This window comes from Falco naumanni, chromosome 3 (assembly GCF_017639655.2).
Source record: "Falco naumanni isolate bFalNau1 chromosome 3, bFalNau1.pat, whole genome shotgun sequence".
Lineage (NCBI taxonomy): Eukaryota > Metazoa > Chordata > Aves > Falconiformes > Falconidae > Falco > Falco naumanni.
Window position 1 is genome coordinate 65587956 of NC_054056.1, and position 22475 is coordinate 65610430.

General features: G+C 42.2%; 1 protein-coding gene across 5 annotated transcripts in view; it reads right to left on the bottom strand.

Annotated features, from left to right (window-relative positions):
- The window catches only part of TMEM241 (transmembrane protein 241), a 61873-nt gene extending 40952 nt beyond the window's left edge, over positions 1-20921 (bottom strand). For 4 of the 5 annotated variants that reach the window (XM_040585558.1, XM_040585561.1, XM_040585559.1 and 1 more), the window contains exons 1-9: positions 20743-20921; positions 17213-17259; positions 14614-14691; positions 10267-10348; positions 7011-7088; positions 5593-5618; positions 4101-4152; positions 2873-2921; positions 835-880 (exon numbers count right to left, since the gene is read on the bottom strand). In XM_040585558.1, the coding sequence (XP_040441492.1) occupies positions 835-880; positions 2873-2921; positions 4101-4152; positions 5593-5618; positions 7011-7088; positions 10267-10348; positions 14614-14691; positions 17213-17259; positions 20743-20814 (530 nt within the window). In that variant the 5' untranslated portion in view covers positions 20815-20921. The remainder of the gene's footprint in view (positions 1-834; positions 881-2872; positions 2922-4100; positions 4153-5592; positions 5619-7010; positions 7089-10266; positions 10349-14613; positions 14692-17212; positions 17260-20742) is intronic. The other variant, XM_040585557.1, reaches the window with a different exon arrangement.
- Positions 20922-22475: the final 1554 nt, after the last annotated feature.

Here is a 22475-nt window from a genome sequence, read left to right on the forward strand (position 1 = left end):
ATTAGGTAATACAATTATATGCATAATAACCATATTGATCAATATTATATTATCATTATATTGATCAGCTTATTAATTTACACATTTGCATATTATTTCTGTTGTTACTATGTCATTGGGAGTCTCATTTAAAGTGAAGATAAAGTGAGACTGACTAAAATATACACTCCTTAAATAAAGACGGAAAATGGTTTTGAAATAAATGAGCTTATCCATATTCTATACACACATGTATTATGTACATATATGTAATATGCAGTGCCAACATATCCATCTCCATCCATACAGACCACTGCAGATTATAGACACTGTGACCATGTAATGCCATCTGCTTTCAAAACAATTCTTGTCTGACTGAAGTTTTAACACACACGTGGAATTAGTGCAAGGTTTCAAGGTTTTTAAGGTACTCAGCTATTCCATTCCTGTGGCAAGGCACCAGCTGCTAAACACTTTTGAGACCGTGTCACAAAGGCAGACACTGAAACATTCAAACCATGCAGCTTTCAAGGCTAACACAAACATCTTAGTGCCCATGCCAGTAATTAAGGGTTCTTTTTCCAGAACTGAGTCATCATCCTTTGATGATACACTGTTCAAAACTAATTTAGTGTTCGAGTTAGCAGTATAACTATCAATAACCACAGGCTATTGTTATCAACAATAAATAAGGCTCCTCTTGTAAAAGAATTCATTAATGATTAATCAAGAGTGGCCCAGCTCACACTAGTAATGCAGAGATCACTACAGTTTACCTGACTACTACGTAGATGTGTCTCTAACCCTCTTGGATTGCAATCTCTTTCTTTATAAAAGAATATCAAAACACATTACCTTAAAGAGCCAGGTTTCCATAACTTGTGAAATACTTTGTAAGCCCCTGTAATTGAAATGACATGTGTAATTGCCATAACATGCAATCATTCTGACAAACAACGACTTGTTTGGCTGTGGTACCAGTAGACGTGGAACCCCTCTGAAATAGTTTAGCAACATGGCACAACGGATGCCTAAAACATGAGTAAAATGAACCTTCATTTCAAATTAATGGTTTTCAAAGTGTTGTCATCTCAAAGTACTATCATGCTACATCTTTCTATTAGTCCTTCTGAAGAGACATCTCCTAGGTCACAGCAACTACAAGGGAGTGTCTGTGTGTCTGTAAACACATGAAGAAAAGTGTTACAGAATGGGTTCTTCGGCCCACCCCATTTTTTTGGTAACTTCTATGATGTGTTCATCTATGTAGACCCCTACAGCTGTTGGCTCTGAGCCATCTTTCCTGTTCAGAGTTCTCTCGGCTCTAGAGTCTCCAGGTTGTTTACATTCTTAACCTACCCACCTCTTGATTAGCTCCCATTTCTATTCTGTGAAAGGCTTCAAGCACTCAAGGAAGGAACAGTATAGCTTCATGCTCTATTTTTTCAGACCCTTTCTTCAAGGCTTTGTTGGGTTTTTTTGATTCACAGAGACAACTAGAACATGAAAAGCAAATCCACTAGGACACTATGTAATAGATGTCCTCAATTCTGCCTCCATTAGACAAGCTGAAGGGTAGAATACATCCTTTCTCTCGTGCTCTGTCTTGATTAACTGTGCAGTAAGTTAGTTCAACTGTTTGCTCTTTCTTGTACATCTTTATTGTCAGTTGATAGGAAATCTAATTATACAAAAAAAACCCCAACAGTCATATCAACAACTTTCTCTCAAAAACAAGAGAAATTGAAAGATGCTATATTTTGAACATAAACATTATGTTGGCACTTCCTACACATTTCAAGCACACAGAAGAGGACTCCTGAAGATTCTCTAAGCAGTTTTCCACCTCCTTGGCCTAGCACTGCTTTACAAATGAGACCTTTTGGCTTTGAGAAAGCAATAACATCACTCCTTACAACAAACAAGTATTTGAAGTGAAAAATCCTTAGCTTTTTGTTCTATCTAAATGAGTCAGTGTTTACCACCTAACATTTCCTAAAGGAAAAAAAAATATTATTTCTTATTTATATGTTAACAGCATTTTAGAATGGTATCTCTAGACCTCCCTAGACTCAAATAGATATAAACACATCAACTCTGCCCTGAAAATTTTACAGTATGAATAGACAAAATAAAGAAGGAATCATCCCTAATTTGCAGAGAAGACTTAACATATGAATGAGTCACTCAGTAAGTCTATAGGACAGCTAAAAACCAAATACAAGTCCCCTATTATCCAGCCTACTGCTCCAAAAGACACAAATCTCCTAGTTTAAAATTACTACTCTTGTTTTCTTCAGATTTTCTGGTCTGACCTTCTAGCTTTTCAGGGAAGAATTATGATTTACCTAAATCCATGTTTAGTCTGAAAAAGACAAAAGAAAACATGACAGGCTATGCAACTGATTGTTAAAATTTTTACAAATGCATATGATTGCATAAAACCCCCCCAACACTTCAACATCCTTCATCTGGGAGCATATTCTGTGATATTTTAGAATATTTTTGTCAGTTTTTAAATAAAATCAGTGTGAGCAATAAAGCTCTAACTACAAGTTATTGCTTGGGTTTTTTCATGTTTCTTCTCTCCTCCGGAAGAGGTGTCTCTTAGTAAGCAATCACCAAAAACTCCCAGAAAAGCTTAGTGCTAATTAAAATTGTATGTGCATTTTCTCATCCACTGTTAACTGACTGCAATATCTAGTCTATTCTGTTGCTGTTTTCGATGTAAAACCTATAAAAGGAATGCACTTTTTTTATATTTACTGAGCTTCTTCATTCTTTCCAAGTGTTTCCTTTATCAAGAACCTCAAATATCAGTAACTCACAATGAAGCAGATTTCTCCAACTCATTTACTCTTCCTAATTCTTTTTCCAAAAGAAAATGACTTACCAACACAGATCAAGTGAATTAGAGCCCATAAATAACCGTTTGGATCAAACTGCAATAAAGAACATTTACATAAATCAAAGCACATTCATGTAAACACACGTATCACTAGTTCCCTGCAGTTAGCTTCACAAAGCAAGTGCAGTGAGTGGGAGCTATGCTACAAAGAAAGAGAAGTCCACTAAAGACTAGGAAGACTGAAGTTTTTCCTGTCCTGCTTAGAGACTTGGCATGTGCCAGTTACCCAGGCTCTCAGCTAGCATTGGCAAGAATAGTTCTATTTCTTTCAGGTATGTACAGCATTTTAAACAATCTGAGCATACAGACCCCTGTCTGTTTAGTCTTATATTCTTGTATTGGCTGTCAGGGAGGGGCAAGAGAATTAGAGGAACATAGCTAGGGTTTTTGTCTTGTTTCCTCTCCCCCCTCAGCCTCTGCAGTAGCTAAGCAGTCTCGCTCCCTAAGGCTCCAACTAACCACAAAGTATCCAAAAGAGTGCTTTAAACAGACACCTCTCAGCAAGGTAGGCTCTCTTCACAATCAATGGGGAAAAATAAACATTTTTGAGAGGAATTCACCTGGCATATTTTAGATGTCTGCTTCCAGGGCAGACTAATTACACACCAGAAGTTCCTCCTCTGTACCACGGACTATGAAGGGAACTAGTGCAGGTGCAACACTTCTGATGTCTACATTTGATCAGATGCACCCAGACAAGGTCCCAGATTCATCCCACCTGACTTCAGATATTAACTAAAGTATTCAAAACAAGGAAGTAGCTTTCCTAAGTCTCCAAAAGAGAAAAACATCTCCAAGTAATGTATCTTTGCTGGACTGAGTGCTCCCTGGAGGTACCTCCTTTCTTTCTCCTGCAGCTACAGAAGCATGTAAAGTGATTACAAAGCTAATTTAGGAACCTCCTGAAAGTACATGCAATTAATTCAAACCTAAGTGATTTGGTCTAAGCCCTATAAGAAGTTAAACTGTGGTTTCCCCAGCCACCACTTTCACTGAAGAGCTGTGTGTCCACACTGCTCAGCGGTTTTACCATGGTAAACACACCAAGCAAACACGTTAAAAGCAGCAAGACTACAACATAGCAATAGGCAACATTTACAATTCCTTCACAGGAATCCCACCCTAGCTTACAAGTAAAAGCCGCATCCTTCATATGCTAACAAGATGTCAAACATCAAGGTTTCACTAGAGCTGCTTACAAAGCAGAGCTCACCTGTGTGTCACATAAAGGAAGGCACGCTGCTGCTACCAGAAGGAACAGAACACTGCAGAAGGAAAAAAAAAAAAAAAAAGAAAGACCAAAAGCTTGTCACCTGGATTTGTACTCTCAGCAAAGTATAGGCAATTCCACTTATTTTTAACTGACATTTCATTTGTTTAATTTTTATTCCATATTTAAAAATTAATTTCTGCCACCAAAATTAAGTTTTACATCATGCATTCTGCATAACTCATACATGGCAAAGCGGTATGAGAAGAGAAGCAGCTCAAAACATCTCAGCAGTGATGAAAACAAGTTTTTGGTAGGGAATATTATTCCTCACTTGCCATCTGGCTTCCCTACGCCACTTCAGAAAGCCAAAATCAACAAATTTCTGGCTGTGAATAGCTACCAAAAAGTTCTTCCACTGTGGTGAATTGCCTATTACAACAATTCCAGCAGAGGTAACTCCGTTAAAAGTGATGGTGTAACTCCAGAACACAGAGCAAAGTGGAAGTGTGTGGTATTACACTAGAAATGCCTTAAGGACAGCACAAGTCCTTCCCTAGTCCACCAACTTGGATTAAATAAATTTTTAACCTGTGGCTGAGTCAGTATTTCTACAGGCTACACTGAATACACTGATGCAGAATTTCTGTGGACTGTCACTGTTAATAATAACAAACATTTGCTCTTGCAGCTTATTTTTCTGCTCTCTAGGGAGTAGGAAAAGGCAGAATGGAGATGATAAAAACCCTGGTATCCTTGACAACAATCCAGCGGTGAAAACAAGGCCACGGTAAATCAGATAATGGAAACAACAGGGAGAGATTAGGAAGATGGTGCCCCTAGGTACACTAAATTATAACCTAACATTTTCCACTTTAAGTACAGCTAAAAGATTACAGAATGTGGAGGACAGCAAATATACATTCTTCAAGGGGATGGGGGGAGAGGGGGGGCAGGAGAATGAGACTTTAAACACACTACTGGCTGACTTCTGTTTGTCCCTTTCTATCTCCTCTTTGAAGCCTAAACTAGGTCCAATGAGGGTTGGTAGGTTGTGTAGCTTAATATGGATGATTTTCACAGACTGGATATCACTCGCCTTTTCTTTCTCAGGAAAAGTATTTTTAGCCATTTTCTATCACATTAATTATCTTTCTCTTGCTGTTTCAGATTACCCACTGGAACTTCAAACCTGGTTTCCATCTGCTTTCCAAAAGCATTCTTACAAGCACTGCTTTGTTATTCAGGAAGACTGGCCTTCTAGCTTTTTTTATTTTCATAAGGGAAAAAAAAAGTATCTATTTAAGCGACTGTTAAAAAAAAGAAAATACATTTTAAAAATGTTTAATTATGCCTATGTTGCAATGTAGGCTCACCACCCATGGGAATGTGCCTTACATTCTTCATTGTTTTGGTGTGCCATTATCTGAAGCAAATGCAGAAGCTGGAGCCAAAACAAGTCTGAATCTGAATCTGAGCAGTTTCAAAAGCTTACCTACAGACTTTCAGATGAGAGGTCTGCTGTAAAAAAGAAAGTATGATTAAAAAATTTAAATTTAAAAATAAAAATGGTGAAATAGTGCTTTCTCCTTCCAAAACCAGGAAAGTGCTGACAGCTGATCTAACCGCACTAAACACATTGAAAAATCCAGCGAGCAACATTCAACAGCCCCATTACATTTGAGCAGTGCTTCACACATTTAATTTGAAAAAAAGTACCAGGATTACAGATTAGCCTAGTTCAACTTGATTTATATTTTCAGATTACTTACCAGCAAGTAAGCCTAAAACCAGACATGAACTTTATACCAACTTGAACTATACCAGAACTGGGTATTGCATGTACTCAAATATTGAGCATCCTTAATTAATAAGGTACTACCCCAACCAAATCAGTCTTGGTCTGAACTCATGAGAGTTTCCTGATCCTTTGGTGCAAAATTATTCCCCAGAAGCTTCCCAGAAAGACCTGTGTTTGCATTATCCTTGTCCATAGTGTTGGGTTTTTTTAAAGAGAGGAGTCAAGCACTTGAAGCTGAAAGGAAAATATGAAACACTTTGACAGGGACACTAATCAGAGGACAATGCCACAAGGACATGCCATGGTACACACTGCTGTGTCACTTAGGCATAACCTCAGTGACCTCTTCAATTTTATTAGGAGTAGCAAACATGGGGCCATTTATTTGTTTTCTATATACACAACAGATGTAATGAATGGAAGATCCCTTCCAGGGCAACCCAGAGGCCACTGTAGAAACAACTTTGTGATGAATGATTTCCCAGTGTTACCTCACACAGCAACTCTTTGGTCAATTAGAAAAGCATTTCACAGCCTAAAAAGAAGGATCCCCAATGCAGTTTGTGAGAAAAAAACCCAGCTCTTACTAAAAGGCATAGGAATTATTCTCCCAGCTTTAACTGGTCTTGGGATAGATTCTCAAGCATTCAAAACAAATCAAAAAATGCACTGTTCTTCCTGCATTTCATGTGGAGATGTGATCTATCTATAATTATACAATACTCTAAATATATTACACTGGTTAGATCTAAGGACCCAGTCCTCCTCCCTCGCAGCTCAAACAATGAGATTCTTGCGTGAGGCATGAGAGAGAAGGGATGTTAACTTTTAAAAGGAAAAAAACAAGCAGGACCAAGACAGTCTCAAAAATGCGATCACACTGGTGATACACATTGGCAGTGTTTCATCAACTAAAGGGGAAAAGAAAACATCAATATAGATACTTGTCAACAGCAAAGCTCTCTCTGGGTGTCATTAATGACTAGCTATCACAGCAAGACTAGAAAAGCACATGGCACTAATGCCCATATTAAAAGAAACCAGGTGTCTTGTAACAGGGCAGTTCATATCACAGGAGGTACCTTGAATGTATCTATTAATAGATCAATTACCTCTTTCTGCACAAACTTCTGGAACCCACAGGTTATAACTTCTGCCGCGTTGTGCATGGTGAGGAACACCGGGATTGGCTGCCGTTGGGAGAGAACAAAAATGTCCAAATCAACCCGGAAAAGTCACACACATAGGAAAGGGCACTCCTTTTAGGGACAGCTGTCCCACATGTTTGTGGTTTTGTGTTTCATTTTGTTTTTTAAGCTGTAAACCTATGCCACATCTCCTAAAAGGGACGTAGACCTATTCCAGTCACTATTACACGGCACAGGCATCTTTAAATGCTGACCCGGCTTGCTTCTTCTCCCACTTTTGAGTGCTCAGTTGGTTTGTTTGTACACAGTTACCTCAGTAAGATTTGCCCCAGGTTTCTGCCTCTAGTTTTGCCCCTGTTCAAATATCTGCAGCCTCCACAGTAGACAGTTCTCATTAGTCTTCCCATCTCTGTCTACTGGTACTATGAATGCAGTGTGACTCCTAGCAACAGAATTACGGGCAAGATAATTTTAGGTGATTGCTTTCAATTACTGCTAGGAAGAGCTGCCTGATATTAGGGTAGATTTGTAATAGTTCATACACAAGCGATGTTGAAATCATACCCACTGAGGTATCTGGACACCATCCCAACATGAAATCATTAAGAAACAAACCTCAATGATAAAAATAATGAATCAAACACCCATTGCCCGAGGCAAACCCAACCAGAATTAGTGGTTCATAACACTTCCTCCAAATCAGATCCATGGTGTCTCAGACAGTTGAAACAGAGGCAATTCTCTGCCCCGATTAAGATAATCTAAGGACTAAGGCAGTTGTAGGAAGCAGTATTTCCCCACTTGTGTAGAGTATTTAAATCACATGAGTAGAGAATGAGTTAATTTCTCAGTGATGTCCATGCCTTTAAAGTATCAGGTGATATAGCAGCAAATATCTCTTAAATTTGACTTTGCACTCAGAAATCTGTGTTTTCTGGATTTTTTTTTCCTTCCCATAAAGCCAGATAAGCATCGCTAGTTAAACATTTTAAGTCATAATGACAACTGGGGTGGATCCATAAGCACAGCAGTTACACCAAGATAACTTTTAACACCTCTAAATTAGCAAGGAATGAAAACCACTCAAACACAACTGTCATGAATTTGTCAGCTCCAGCTTCACTGGTTCTGAAAACCAATTCTCAACCCTGTTGCTGGACAACTGAACATAAAACCAGACGTATCTGACATAAGCATCCTGAGCCTGACACAATAATAGGAAATACAAGAAATAGCCATACACAAGGAAAGCTGACAGCAGAATTTATGTTCTTCCTTTGTGAAGCCGATTTGTGGGGATTTTTTTTCCTCCCTCCCTGCTTTTGGCTCTTCCAAATACGTTTTGGAGCCAACAATGGCTCCAGTTTGCCTAGCCCGGTTAACCTTCTCCATATGTCTATTGCCTTTGATGTATTTCCTAAATTTGTGAGTGGGTTTAATGCTTACAAAAAGAAAGGTTTACTGGTTGGGCAAGCAGGGTGAATAGACTCTGTACAAACCTCCCCTCACAGCTCTGCATACTTTTGTTAATGCATCACAGTCCAGAGCTAAGAGTCCTCCTCCAGCTCCAGCCCTGAACTCCTGGGCAGGGGAGACTGCCAGCACCTCTAATGAGGGGCACAAACTGAGATTAAGACTGTAGCTCTGCCAGTATACAGGAGTGTTTGAAAGTGGGTCTCCTTGGATTTGATCCAAAAAGTGCACATTATTTCTGCTTTAGGAATAAACCCACTTGATTTGAGGTGAGCCAACTCAGGTATGCGTTCGGGAGTGTCCATTTTCCTTCTCCCTGTGCCATAGAATTGTTGTACACAAAGTTACTGTCAGAAAAGCTTCTATGTAGCACTGAATTTAGCCCCAGCGCAGGGCACTACATAATAACTATGGCCTAAGACTACTTGCCCTTTCCTCCTAAAATGGCCACAGAATTAGGCCTCTAAATCCTTATTGACATACAACAAAAAGCCATGCACCTCAAGAAAGATTTGGGATACAAATCAAAACCATTCACAGCCACTCTGCCACTCCAATGCACCTCACTCTTGAAGGACCAGAGCAGGGACAGGAGGGAAACAAGGTGATTTACCAGATGACAAGGAAGTAAGAAGAAATAGCAGAGAGGATGTGATTCATTCCTTCACCTCCCAGGTGAGCAGGCAGAAAAGATGATGCTGCCAAGGCTTTATTGTTGTTTCCAGGCAGGGCTCTCCTTAGGGATCTTTGCTGAGTTTACACCAAAGAAGCCCAATTGGAACTTGCTTTGACAAGGAACCAAGAGGAATTAAATGCAATCACCCTGAGACAGAGCTAATCTGAAGGCACGGGGCTTCTGAGCACATGACTGTGCTTTCCAAAGATCACTTGAGTCCAAGATGAAGCCCCCAACCTTGTTTGTGAGGACAGAGATATTCTGCCCTTTTCTGCCCTACCTCTCCACTGGGATGTTGAAGAGATCACTACAAGCAGAACCTTGTAAAAAAATCTCTTTTGATCCTCCCTGTGGCTTAGCGGCTGGCAGGAGCAAGCTGGCTCTGGACTTAGATTAAGATGCATTGACAGAATGCAGAAGGGAACTAGTGCAGAATCTGGCCTTGCAGATGGCATAACAGCAGTAAAACATTGCGTTTTAAGAATTCACATCACAAATTCTCTTTTTTTTTTTTTTTTAGGAAAGACTGTATCACTTAAGTAAAAAGCATTCAACTTTAATGAAAGCAGATTTGATATCCTCTAAACATTTGGTAGGTTATTGTGATTCAAATAGATCATAAAACTGATTAATCTAACCCTTGCCATAATCTCTTTCCAACTTTCAATTTAGTTTTTCAAATCCAATGGTCTCCATCCTTTTTCTGGAAGGATTTCCCACAGATTCCACAGCCCCACTCCCCCTTTTGCAAAGTTACAGCTAGTAACTTCTTCAGCTTCTTCCATGCTTGCACAATTCAGACCACAGAGGATCTGTTCTGCAAAACACTGAGTACTCTGGAGAGATGCTGAGTGCTTTGGACTGTCACAGATGTACTTTTTCATACTGCTCTACACTTTGTAGGATTGGGCCACTGCTCTAGCACCGTTAACAGTGTATGTATTATTTAAACCCTCTTCCCTTCTTTCCCCCCAACCCAGGGACAGCATTAAATATCTGTTATTAAGGTAACGTGCTTTGCTTATAAAGTAGAGGTAATAAAGAACTGGTTTCTATTTGTGCATTGCTTACCAATCTAGACAGTGCCCTAGAGCCAGCATAAATAATGCCCACAAAAAGTACTGAAGCAGGAAGCCACGACAAGATTTCAGACCTGTGGAAACAATTAAAATACCATTACTTTACCATATTCTGTTTACATGCAGTCAGCAACAGTTGCTTGCAAGGAATATAATAGTATGTACATATGCACATGAATTTCAAAGATGTGCATATTAAATTGATTGTCTGATTGTTCAGTATTCCTCCCATTTACTAAAGAAGTCTGAGATAAAAATTAATCACTTCACTTAATCCCAGATAGGAACTATCTGTAGATATATCTTCTTTCTTTTAGTCTTTCCCTGGCTCCTCTCTCTCCAAAATTGTTTGCAATTACAATTGCAATTCATAGCAATTACTCCTATTGGTTTTAAGGTAGAGAAATTTCAACTAATTTCCTTGATGTGCTTTAAAAGGAAGAAAAACTGACAAATGAAGGCATAAAATGGTACACTTGCACAGACAGCACACATTTTCACTATGTACAAATACACTTGCCCACCCACACATTCATTTCTCAGCCAGATTTACAAAGACATTCTTCCTAAAGATCAGATTGTCTCTGTGGGAGCCTATCTCTTGAGATTTCCTAATGGTACTCCTTTGACTAAGCCAAACTCCCAGAGGCAGTTTGACAGCTAATGGAGGAATGAAGTCATCAGATTGATCTGATTATTTTTTTTTTAGCCACGGTTATTGCAGTAGGGTCAGGTTTCAGTTCTGGAAGAGGGCTTCAGAATTTGCATTTTTCCTTTTTTGATCTTGGTACTTAAAGGGAAAAAGGGATGACGTAGGTGGTAAATTTCAGAGGAAATAATGTAAGATTTTGAGCAAGGGAAGAACGGACTAGCAGTGATCTACAGGCCTGATCCAAAGGCTTCCCAGGACTGAAGACGCTGCTACCCCCGTTTGCTCTTCCCAAGCTTTGAAATAAAGTCAAGAAAATGTTAGCGAATAATGCTGGTTCTCAAAACAAAACCAAACTGCTTGTAGTTCCTTAATTTGGATTACACTTCCAACTAGCATGTCAGACTTCAAATGTAATTATATGTATCTCTACACTACTACACTTCATGGAAGAGAAGAAAAATAGATCACTAAGCGATGAAATCAGAACACTTCGAATGAAAGTAAAACATGTATAAATATTTGCTCTGGGTTTTGGGGTAGTCACCAGCATTTTTTATAAAACACTGTTCCTTTTAAAGTTATTGACTTCAACTGGAATTTCATCAAGACCAGGATCTAAAACTGTCATGCCTTATTACCAATGAATTCACATCAGACACCAATAAAAATACCCCCATCCTATTGGAACTGCAACAAATGGAAGAAAGGAAGAGTGAAGAAAAGAAAGGAGGGTTGGGAAGATGAAAGGGACACATAATGAAAACTGAATTTTCATTTAAAACATAAAAACAATCACTCTTTCATGTTCTACACCACTAAATTCTAGGAATCCCAAATATATCTTCATCTCCAATGCAACACTGTGAAGTGTAATGGAAAAGAACTTCAGATGCTTTTTCCATGATGTAGGGTAGAATTTTATGCTGCCGAGTGGGAATTTCAGGACTGAAAAAGAAAGAATGCATGGATGTTTGATGTAACATGTCAGCAGCAACAATCTGTCTGATATGTACACCAATTAGTAGCTTCTTATGTTGGCAATAAAGCGATGTACATGCAAAACAGGAAAGCTCAGTGCCATAAAAGAACTGATGAGTTTGTGGTTGTAGGGCTAGATCCAAAGTCCAGCAAAGTCAACAGGTAGGTTCCCCTAAACCACACTTTGGAGCTTTGATTTAAGCATGACTCTGAGCTGCTGCTTAGCTGTGGGGATAATTCAGCACTATGAGAAATGCCAGAACACACAGGACTTATGCGACTACAAGGGTTAGGCAGGAGCTGGGTGGCATATTGCAGCACTGGAAGCACTATGCAGATGCTACACATATTCCTCTGTGCTCCCCAGAGCCCTTGTTTTGGATACAAGTTTTGCAGACAGTCACCACGCAACAATGACAGTGACAGAGTCCATTACAGCTGGAGGTACTGCGGGAAGCAGATGAAAAGCAGAATATCCACAAAATCTAAGAGAAATCACTCTGAGTAATGTGTTTGTATTTGGTCTTTATTGTGAAGCTAGGATTCCAGACTTTAGACAAAGGGTGATGAACTATGTGTAGTAAAATAATTCTGCTGAGACACTTTGGGATAACCCGAGCTGGCTCAGAAAGCATATGAAATCAGTCCACATGACAGAAATACTGGGACTTTGCAGAAATAAGCAAATGGGTGGCAGTTCATTATTTGAAGCATGACAAGACTGGGGACTCGATATGGTATTCTTAAGTATCCTACACATACACAAAAGAAACAAGCCAACAGATAGATTTAGAGACCAATATTCTATAAGAGTGTAGAAATGTTCTTATCCCAGTGGTAGGGTGAAGAAAAAACATCTTTGGAGAGGGAAGGACCTTGAGAGGAAGTGGTAGACAGAAGCTTTGACACATTATGTTTGTTTGTTGGGGAGGTTTTTGTTCGGTTAGTTTTTTGGGGGCGTTGGGTGGTGTGGATTTTTTGGTGGTTTTTTTTGTTTGTTTGTTTCTTTTTAATACAGGAGATATATACTACAAGCCCAGTTCAGCAAAGCATTAAAGCATGTGCCTAATTCTTCTGAAGAAAGACAGGTTTAAACTCATGCTTAAGTAGTTGGCTGAATTATAGCCAAAACACGTCAATTAATTCTGGTAATTTCATTCGGTCTATTCTTCAACAGGCATTCTGTGTTAGCTAAGACGTCCCTCAAGATTTATTTTAAAAACTTTTCCTACAGTGTACTGACATCTAGTGGCCTGAAGCCTCCATCGTCAAAAACCGAACTAATTTTTCGCCTAAACTTTTGGAAAAAAACATCCTTTTCAACAGCAGAAACTGGTTCTTGTCCAGCATTTTTTTAATGTCTTCCAAGATTTTGAGAAATTGAAAGTATATTTTCCAAGCTGGGAAAAAATATTCAACTTCTTTCATATTTAAAGCAAAAGTAATCGTCTAGTGATGAAAAGTTGAACTAAAAAGGATGTGACTGACAGCTGTAATTCCTTTAGACTATTCTGTGAAGACAAAATCTGCATAAACAATATACATTTGATAATAATCTATATATCAGTAACTGCCACTACAGCAAGGTTTGGACCCTAATCTTGTATCTACCAATATCACTGGCAGCTTTTGCACCAATATCCTCGTTTTATCTACACTGCGGATGAAAGACAGGAAGTTAAATTCTGTTTCCATTTACAACTTCACTTCAGTTTCAGTGGTAATGTAGTCACTTGCATGGACATGAAAACAGAACATTGCCTGGTTGTTCTGACATACATGCAGGATTTCATTCCAAACGAGGAGATTCGGTTTTGCAAGCCAGCCAAACAGAAAACTCATCTGTTGTCACTTGCTAATACAGAATCACTGAAAAAAGTTACATAGCATGGAACTCTGGCAGTCATCTACTCCAATCCCCCCAAGCTCCAGAGTGAAGTCACATTACTCAGCTCATTGTCCAGTCAAGTTTTTAGTATCTCCAGAGTGGAGATGCAACAATTGCTGTGGGCATACACCTTCTAAATTATACCATTCTGCAAAATACAGATATGCCACATTCCATACTGCAGAATGGATCCACCTGAGCAGAGTATAGTCTGCCAGACAACTCTTCCTGAGTTGCTGTCACACTCAGCTCAAGCAGATGATCTTTGTCTACAGAGCATCTTTTTATTTGGAGCTTGATTATTATATCAATCCTGTACTGCAACGGCTGCTCTTGCTGTGCAGTTATAAATGCTAGCGTTAGGCAAGGGTGAATGATTCCCATTTATGGGACACAGGTCTTACAGAAAAAGGAAGATCACATTTGTGGACTTCACTGCACTGACATTTTGGGAAAGGGTGCGTCAGTGTTGTTAACTAACATTACCAAGGTTTCTCTTATAATACGGTAACATAATCTAAGGAAAAGATGTGGATAGATAGCTGGATTAAGTTATCCTTACAGTTTTCACTAACAGCTATGCTTTTTTGATTGTCTTATCAAGGTTAAATTGAATCCACTTTATATTAGTATACAGTTAAAAGTGCGTGTCATTGAACATTGATTAGACTACAACGTAAGATCTCTCCCACACTTGTGAAGCAGAACACACACAGAGACTTATATTTTAGCAAGTTAGTAACTTCCACAACCAACTTAACTACATCATAAGCCACCTACAGAAAACAAGTATTTAGCAAATACTGAAAACCCTATAGTACCTTGAACACAAGTTTATCTCCACCCAGCCCAACTTCCAGGAGACGTGAAGCAGAAGCCCACCCACTAACGTCTGCCACCTGAAATAGAAGCAAAACAGCTTGTTTGTTCTTGTTAACCACGTGGAATACAACCTTAGAATCCACAGAATTTCTCACAGCACACCCATGACTCTAGTTATCTATTTCTCTAGATTACCAGGGATGACATTATTCCCCTTTGAATCTTTCATTTTTGTGGGCCTTCACTTTTTCCAAATTTTCTAATATTCTGATGTTTCCACTCCCATTTAAAATGTTTTATAAATTACCATCAACTACAATTACCTTAGTCATCCTACCAAAAACTCCATTTTATCATCTCTCCCCACACAAGGTTTAATAATAACAATAATAATAGTGATGTTACAGCCACGATGACCTGAAAATCAAGCAAGACAAGGTTTGTGACAAGAGATTACTATCTTTTCATACATAAACTGTTAGTGTTTTAACAAATAAACATTATTTCAGAATTCAAAGACTCACTCCAGCTGAAGTAATAAGCCCCAAGGATGACGTGTGTAGTCCTCACAGTTTCAAACATTAGCTCTAAGACTTCCCATGGTTCTTCATGCTGGGCTTAGATTAAAAACTCCCTTGAACTCAGACTGCTCACACACACACACACACATTTTGCGTAGCAGGCACCACGTGAAGTGTCATCAACAATAACATCGTTATGCTGCATGAGCCTCTGATTCAGAAACTCTAGAGAAAACATCTTTACAGCCAGATAACCCTGCATATAAACCACAATACTGCAGTTTTCTCATTGAAAAGGTATGTAACCATTACATACATTCTGCACTGACTTACCTTACCTTAAAGGTGTTCCTTAGTCTATTATGGAGCTAGTATGTGAGGCCTTAGAAATGCTTGAGGATAACTTAAAATCAGTAGTGATGCACACTGATATTTTTTAAGCTTTTAAAGTAAGTTATTAGCTTCCTTCTTCCTTAAGCTAGTGGTTTTCAGAGAGGTATTTCATGTTTCTTGGGTGAAAATCCTTAAACAACTACCATAGTTCAGACAGAGATACTGTATTGCAGTGTTAAATCACATTAACATCTGTAACAGGTATAGCAGTGGTTTTATTATTCCCATTCATTGCAATGCATTTAACCAGCTATTTAAAATCTCTCTCACACATATGCAGAATAAACAAATATTCAGTCTATGCAGTATTACATACAGTTGGACAGTGTCAGAGAAGAGCAAGCTCATTGATTCAATGCTACTATCACAGCGCACTCCACCTTTTTTTAAACGAGGAGATATGAGAGCTTAAAGATAGCCCTGATGTTTGCTGCAGGCTTGACCGTGCTCTACTCCAAGCAACTGATTAATTCCCACAACTTTATTGTGAAGAATTTCCTCTTGTCTCAGTTTTAAGGTCAGAAGTTAATAACACTTTCAGATGCTTACCGCTATGCAACATAGTCTTAGATTGTATAGGGAACAAAAACAATGACAACAAATAATAACAGCATGAACTGAGAATAACATTCTTTTCCTCCTTTGCTCATCTGTCATAGCTCTAAATGAAAGTGTACCTGAGCCACTTAATTTTTAAGGAAAGGTCACTTTTAAAAGCCAGAACTTTTGGAAAAATATTAAGATGCTGAGATGCATTTCCAAATAACAGAAAAAGGAAGTGAGTGTGGTAACACAGATACCATAAGGCTTGGCTCTGCAATATGGTTTTTACTATTGATTTACCACACATTTTACATACCCTACTCAAAACCCTTTCCCAAATGATAAAAGCCTTGTCCAAGAGAGACTCCATGTGTGTCAAAACCGAAGAAAGCATATTTAACAAAGCTGAGTACACTCAAAGAAAATGGAGATTCCCAAGGCAATTATTCCTAGAGTTGACTGCATTCCTGGGGCTGCAAGTCAGGCAAAAATATAAGCCATGCTAAGCAGCAGTAAAGGAATTCAAGATATCCAGTGTCTGCAGATTTTACCATTATCTCAACAGAAGAAATGGGGGAAGTCTTGACTCTTAAGTGGTCAGATTTTCACTAAACATCTCACAAATTATTAAAGGCATTAATGGTATATATGGATACTTGACAAAACATTATATTTCTCATGATAAACATTAAGATATGACAGTGACTTCTGATTCAGAGTCACAACAAAGGCTAAGCATGAAAATAAACAACATGGTATTTGTGTATGCCTAAAGATGGGTTTAAGGTTGGTTTTCATTAGCACAGTAAAAGACTACACCACATCTGTACTTTGCCCATGAGTGCCATCTCCAAAGAATACAGGCTGTGCTATAATTGCTACTTTCCATGCTGAAGCATAAGACTTCCAAAAAAATGAGAAATGACAGAGTCTATATCTTAATTACATCACCACCATGATGTTTAAAAATTAACCAAGACACATTAATGAATGTTTTACTAAGGCTTCATGAAGTAAGCCCTCTAGACAGCAAAAGCCAGTAATAGCAAGAGTTATTAAAGTTTGCTTCAGCATGGAACAGCAAGACATTTACTCATGAAAGTAATTTTTTAAACAACTGTATCCTTAAAACAATACTTACCCTTGAAAAAGGGTAGGGTAGGTAAATTTCAGGACAGACAGGACATACTGGAAAACAAATAACAAATTAATGGACATCAAACACCTACAGCTTATAACATTAACAAACAATCACAAGAGCAACGAAACACACACACAAAAAAGTTTCTACGAAAATAAAGAAATTCAGTAATTTCTCTTCCCATGCCAGAACTACTGGATGCTGCCCCAGTCACTGTGGAAGGTAGCAGACACTAAAGTACATGGTATGGAGTGGACACACCGAACGATGGAGAGGCGGCTACCTCCTGAATTGCTCTCTCACTTTCTGAGCACACTCCATGCATCACACTGAATGGGAGAAGGACTAACAGGGGGAAAAAAAAAAAAAAAAAAGACACAAGCACTTGTCAATTAAAATCATATCATACTACAGAGGCAACTACAGAGGCAACTTTTGGCAGAATCAAGACCAATAATCTTAACACCATTGTCTCCATATAATTATAACGCTCCAGCACCTCTATGCCCTCCTTGCAGTGAGGGGCCCAAAACCGAACCCAGCATTCGAGCTGCGGCCTCACCAGTGCCGAGCACAGGGGGACAATCACCTCCCTTGTCCTGCTGGCCACACTGTCTCTGATACAAGCCAGGACGCTGATGGGCACACTGCTGGCTCACGTCCAGCTGGCTGGTGACCAGCACCCCCAGGCCCTTTCCCACCAGGCGCTTCCCAGCCGCTCTGCCCCAGCCTGTAGCGCTGCGTGGGGCTGGTGTGACCCAGGGGCAGGGCCCGGCACTGGGCCTGGTTGCACCTCAAACAGTTGGCCTTGTCCCATCGGTCCAGCCTGTCCAGATCCCTCTGCAGAGCCTGCCTGCCCTCCGGCAGGTCAACCCTCCCCCACAACTTGGTGTCACCTGCAAACTTACTGAGGGGGCACTCGATCCCCTTGTCCGGATCATCAACAGAGATACTAAACAGCACTGGCCCCAGCACTGAGCCCTGGGGAACACCACTTGTGACCAGTCCCCAGCTGGATGTGACTCCATTCACCACCAGCTGGGCTCGGCCAGCCAGCCAGCTCTTAACCCAGCACAGAGTACACCTGCCCAAGCCATGGGCAGCCAGTTTCTCCAGGAGGATGCTGTGGGAGATGGTGTCAAGGGCTTTACTAAGGTCCAGGGAGACACATCCACAGCCTTTCCCTCATCCGCTAGGTGGGTCATCTTGTCATAGAAGGAGATCAGGTTCATCAAGCAGGACCTGCCTTTCATAACCCCATGCTGGCTGGGCCTGATCGCCCGGGTGTCCTGACATGCCCCGTGATGGTGTTCAGGATGACCCGCTCCATAACCTGCCCCGGCACCGAGGTCAGGCTGACAGGCCTGTGGTTTCCCAGATCCTCCTTCCTGCCCTTCTTGTAGCTGGGCATCACACTGGCTGACCTCCAGCCTTCTGGGACCTCCCCAGTTTGCCGGAACTGTTGATAAATGATGGAGAGCAGCTTGGCGAGCTCCTCTGCCAGCTCCCCAGTACCCCGGGGTGGATCCCACCCGGCGCCATAGACTTGCGCGTGTCCAAGTGGAGCAGCCGGTCACTGACCGTTTCCTCCCGGACTGTGGGGACTTTGTTCTGCTCCTTGTCCCTGCCTTCCAGCCCAGGGGGCCGAGCAGCCGGGGGAAGCTGGTCTTGCTATTACAGACTGAGGCAAAGAAAGCACCGAGTACCTCAGCCTTTCCCTCAGCCTTTGTGGCCATGTTCCCCCCCTGCATGCGATAAAGGATGCAGATTATCCTTGGCACTCCTTTTGTTTCTAATGTATTTGTAAAAACATTTTTTGTTACCTTTTGCAGCAGTGGCCAGCCTGAGTTCCGGCTGGGCTTTCTCCTTTCTAATTTTCTCCCTGCACAGCCCTGAGACATCCTTATAGTCCTCCTGCATTGCCTGCCCCTTCTTCCAAAGGTGGCGAACTCTCCTTTGTTCCCTGAGCTCCGGCTGAAGCTCTCTGTTCAGCCAGGCCGGTCTTCCTCCCTGCCAGCTTGTCTTTCAGCCCATGGGGACAGCCTGCTCCTGCACCTTTAAGCTTTCCTTCTTGAAGAATGTCCAGCCTTCCTGGACCCCTTGGCCGTCCAGGGCTGCCTCCCAAGGGACTCTGTCAACCAGTCTCCTAAACAGGCCGCAGTCTGCCCCCTGGAAGTCCAAGGCGGTGGGTTCTGCTGACCTCCCTCCTTGCTTCTCCGAGAATCAAAAAACTCTATCATCTCATGGTTGCTATGCCCAAGATGTCCCCTGACCACCACATCACCCACCAGTCCTTCCCTGCCCCGTTTGTAAACAGCAGGTCCAGCGGGGCATCTCCCCTGGCTGGCTCCCTCACCGGCTCTGTCAGGATAATGCACGATGCAATCTGGCAGCTCTCCTAGCCCCTTTCTGTTCAGTCCCTTCACTGCTCCTTGCAGTCTTTCAAATAAATTGTATTATCTCTCCCTACAAACTCTGCTTCATGACTGGACTTCAGTCTATTTCTGGGCATCCTTAATGGCAACTGTACCTTGGAACAGAAACCAATGGCCAATGCTGAGATGGCATTTCATGTTCACCTCCAAAATGCTGCTTTTCTCTAACTCTCCTTCAGGAAATTCATACCCTAATTGCTTCACAAACATCTTTTATTTCAGAAATCTGCACAGAAACACAGACACACTCTCTGACAAATAGGACAGCAAGGAGTGGTTACTCTATCTCATCCTCCCAGAGAGAAAAAACTACTTCAAACTATGTTTAAACTACAAAATCTTGTTCACAATGTGGCTATCTTCAGCCTGCTTCTCCCTCTGCTTAGGCATTTCAGCAATACCAACAGGCAATTAAGTTGCACAGTGGAAAACAGACTTCTTGTCGTTAATTTTCAGGTTAATTAAACTGTCAGAGTGTCCATGGAAGCTAATACTTGTCTCACCACCACGGTAACACTTTGAATATTTCACATTTTTCCTTTGGATACTCTGTATTACTGTTCCAGTTGGCAGATCTTCTTTTGGGATGACTGTGCATTCAGTGGTCGCTAGACACCAATCATGAAATACATTCAGCATCACCGATGCTTTCAAAGCAGCGTAATTTCTGGCTCTCGAGCTAACGTTTCATTCATTTGAACAACACGATGCCCACCCCTGTACTCTCCTAAGTATGTCAACATGGGCACGTGTGTGTCGTGGGAAGGTACAGGCGGCAGGCACTGAGGAAACCAAGGGGGGCAGACCCAGCTGTACTCGCCGTGTGGAGCGCAGCCCCGGGCGGCGGCGGCGGGCCCCGGGGCTGACATGCCGGGGGGGCTTCACTCGTGGGACAGCCCTCCTCCGGGCTTGCAGGGCAGGGCAAGCAGAGGGCACGGTCCCTCCTCCACGTCCTCCTGGGTCCCCGCTTTTACCCCGCCCCACCAAGCGCAGCCCCCGCTCCCGCCACAGCGGATCACCTGCCCAGCGCCCCCGCACTTTCCTCCGCCGCGCCCGGCCGCTCCGAGCCCGGGGCGGCTCCGCGCCCGCCCTCACCTTGTTGGTGAAGCAGGAGGCCAGGTAGAAGAGGCAGAAGGCGAGGCCGCCCGCCGGCCTCTTCAAATACATCTGTCAACGCTCGCTCCGCCGCGAACGCCTCGGTGCGCGGGCCCGGCCGGCGGCGGCCATCGCAGCGACACGTCGCGCCGCGGCCGCTCCAATGGGCACCGCGCTCCCCGCCGGCCGCCGCCTCCTTAAAGGGCCGTCGCTGCGCCCCGCGGCCGAGCACGGCCCCGCGGAGAAGGGCGCGGTGCGGGCCGGGGAGGAGCTGGGCGAGAGCCGGCGGCGTGCGCTCGCAGCCCAGGCAGCCAAACGTGCCCTGGGCTGCACCAGAAGAAGCGTGGCCAGCGGGTCGAGGGAGGCGGTTCGGCCCCTCTGCCCCGCTCTGGTGAGACCCCACCGCAGCGCTGTTCCAGCTCTGGGGCCTCGGCACTGGAAGGGACAGGGACCTGCTGGGGCGGGTCCGGAGGAGGGACACAAACCTGGTCAGAGGGCTGGAACACCTCTCCTGTGAGGGAAAGCTGGGGCAGCTGAGGCTGCTCAGCCTGGAGAAGGGAAGGCTCCGGGGAGACCTTATTGTGGCCTTCCAGTGCCTAAAGGGGGCTTGTAAGGGAGATGGGGACAGGCCCTTCAGTACGGCCTGTTGCGATAGCACAAGGGATTATGGTTTGATATGAGGCAGAGATATGAGGGAGTATTTTTTTAAATGCTGGTGGTGGAACACTGGAAGAGGTTTCCCAGAGGGGTGGTAGGTGCCCCATCCCTGGAAGCATTCAGGGTCAGGCTGGATGAGGCTCTGATGGAGTTCAACCTGATGGAGTTGAAGATGTCCCTGCTCATTGCAGGGGGTTGGACTAGCTGACCTGTAAAGTGCCCTCCAACCTGAACCACTCTGATTCTATGATTCATTGGTGATATGTAAACTATAAATATCCCAGGGAGGTAGAGAAGCAGTGGGAGATGTGCCCTGACTAGTCACCGTCACTGGGTATTCTTTTATTACAGCCTAGGCAAGCCTCTTTCTTCCCAGATCTGATATAAACAAGACAAGGCCCTGTCTCTGCAGTTCTCACCTTGGCTTTGCTTGGGTAATGCAACGTATAGGGCTCTCTCTGTACCCTATTTTTTAGAGGACAGAGCAAAGCAGCACAGATAAGGAACTGAACGTGGCCTACACTAGGGAGTGAGGGGGGGCACTAACTCGTAGGCCAGAGGCCAAATCTGGCCCATAAAATGAGCCTGTCTAACCTCTTATGTTTAGCCTCAAAAGACGAAGTCAGCAGAGCCCAACAGCTGAACAGTCTCTACTGCACCACTGCAAATTCAAGAATTTTGGTCCATCAGATGCAATCCTATCCAGTTTGTAAGGAGGTGGCCCAAAACAGACGTCAGATTTCCAGCACTGAAAGGTTTGTTCCACCCAGGCCTACGGAGATCACTGACATGCCACTGTAACAGGTGTGGTAGAGATGGCACGGCAGGTGATACAGCATTTCCCTTTGCAGGGCATGTGTTTATGTAAGCATGTCAAATGTGTATTTTGCAAACAAAGGTATACTTTGTATTGTGCCAAGAATTCAGCCTGTAAAGCTTTAAAAAAGAATACGACAAGTTTACAGACATCTACAAAGACTAATGTAAGCATGTGATAAGAATACCTTTGACTTTTTATTTTAGCAGAGTATCCTTTTAATGCAAAATATTACAGTGGTATTTCTCTTTGTGTTTTT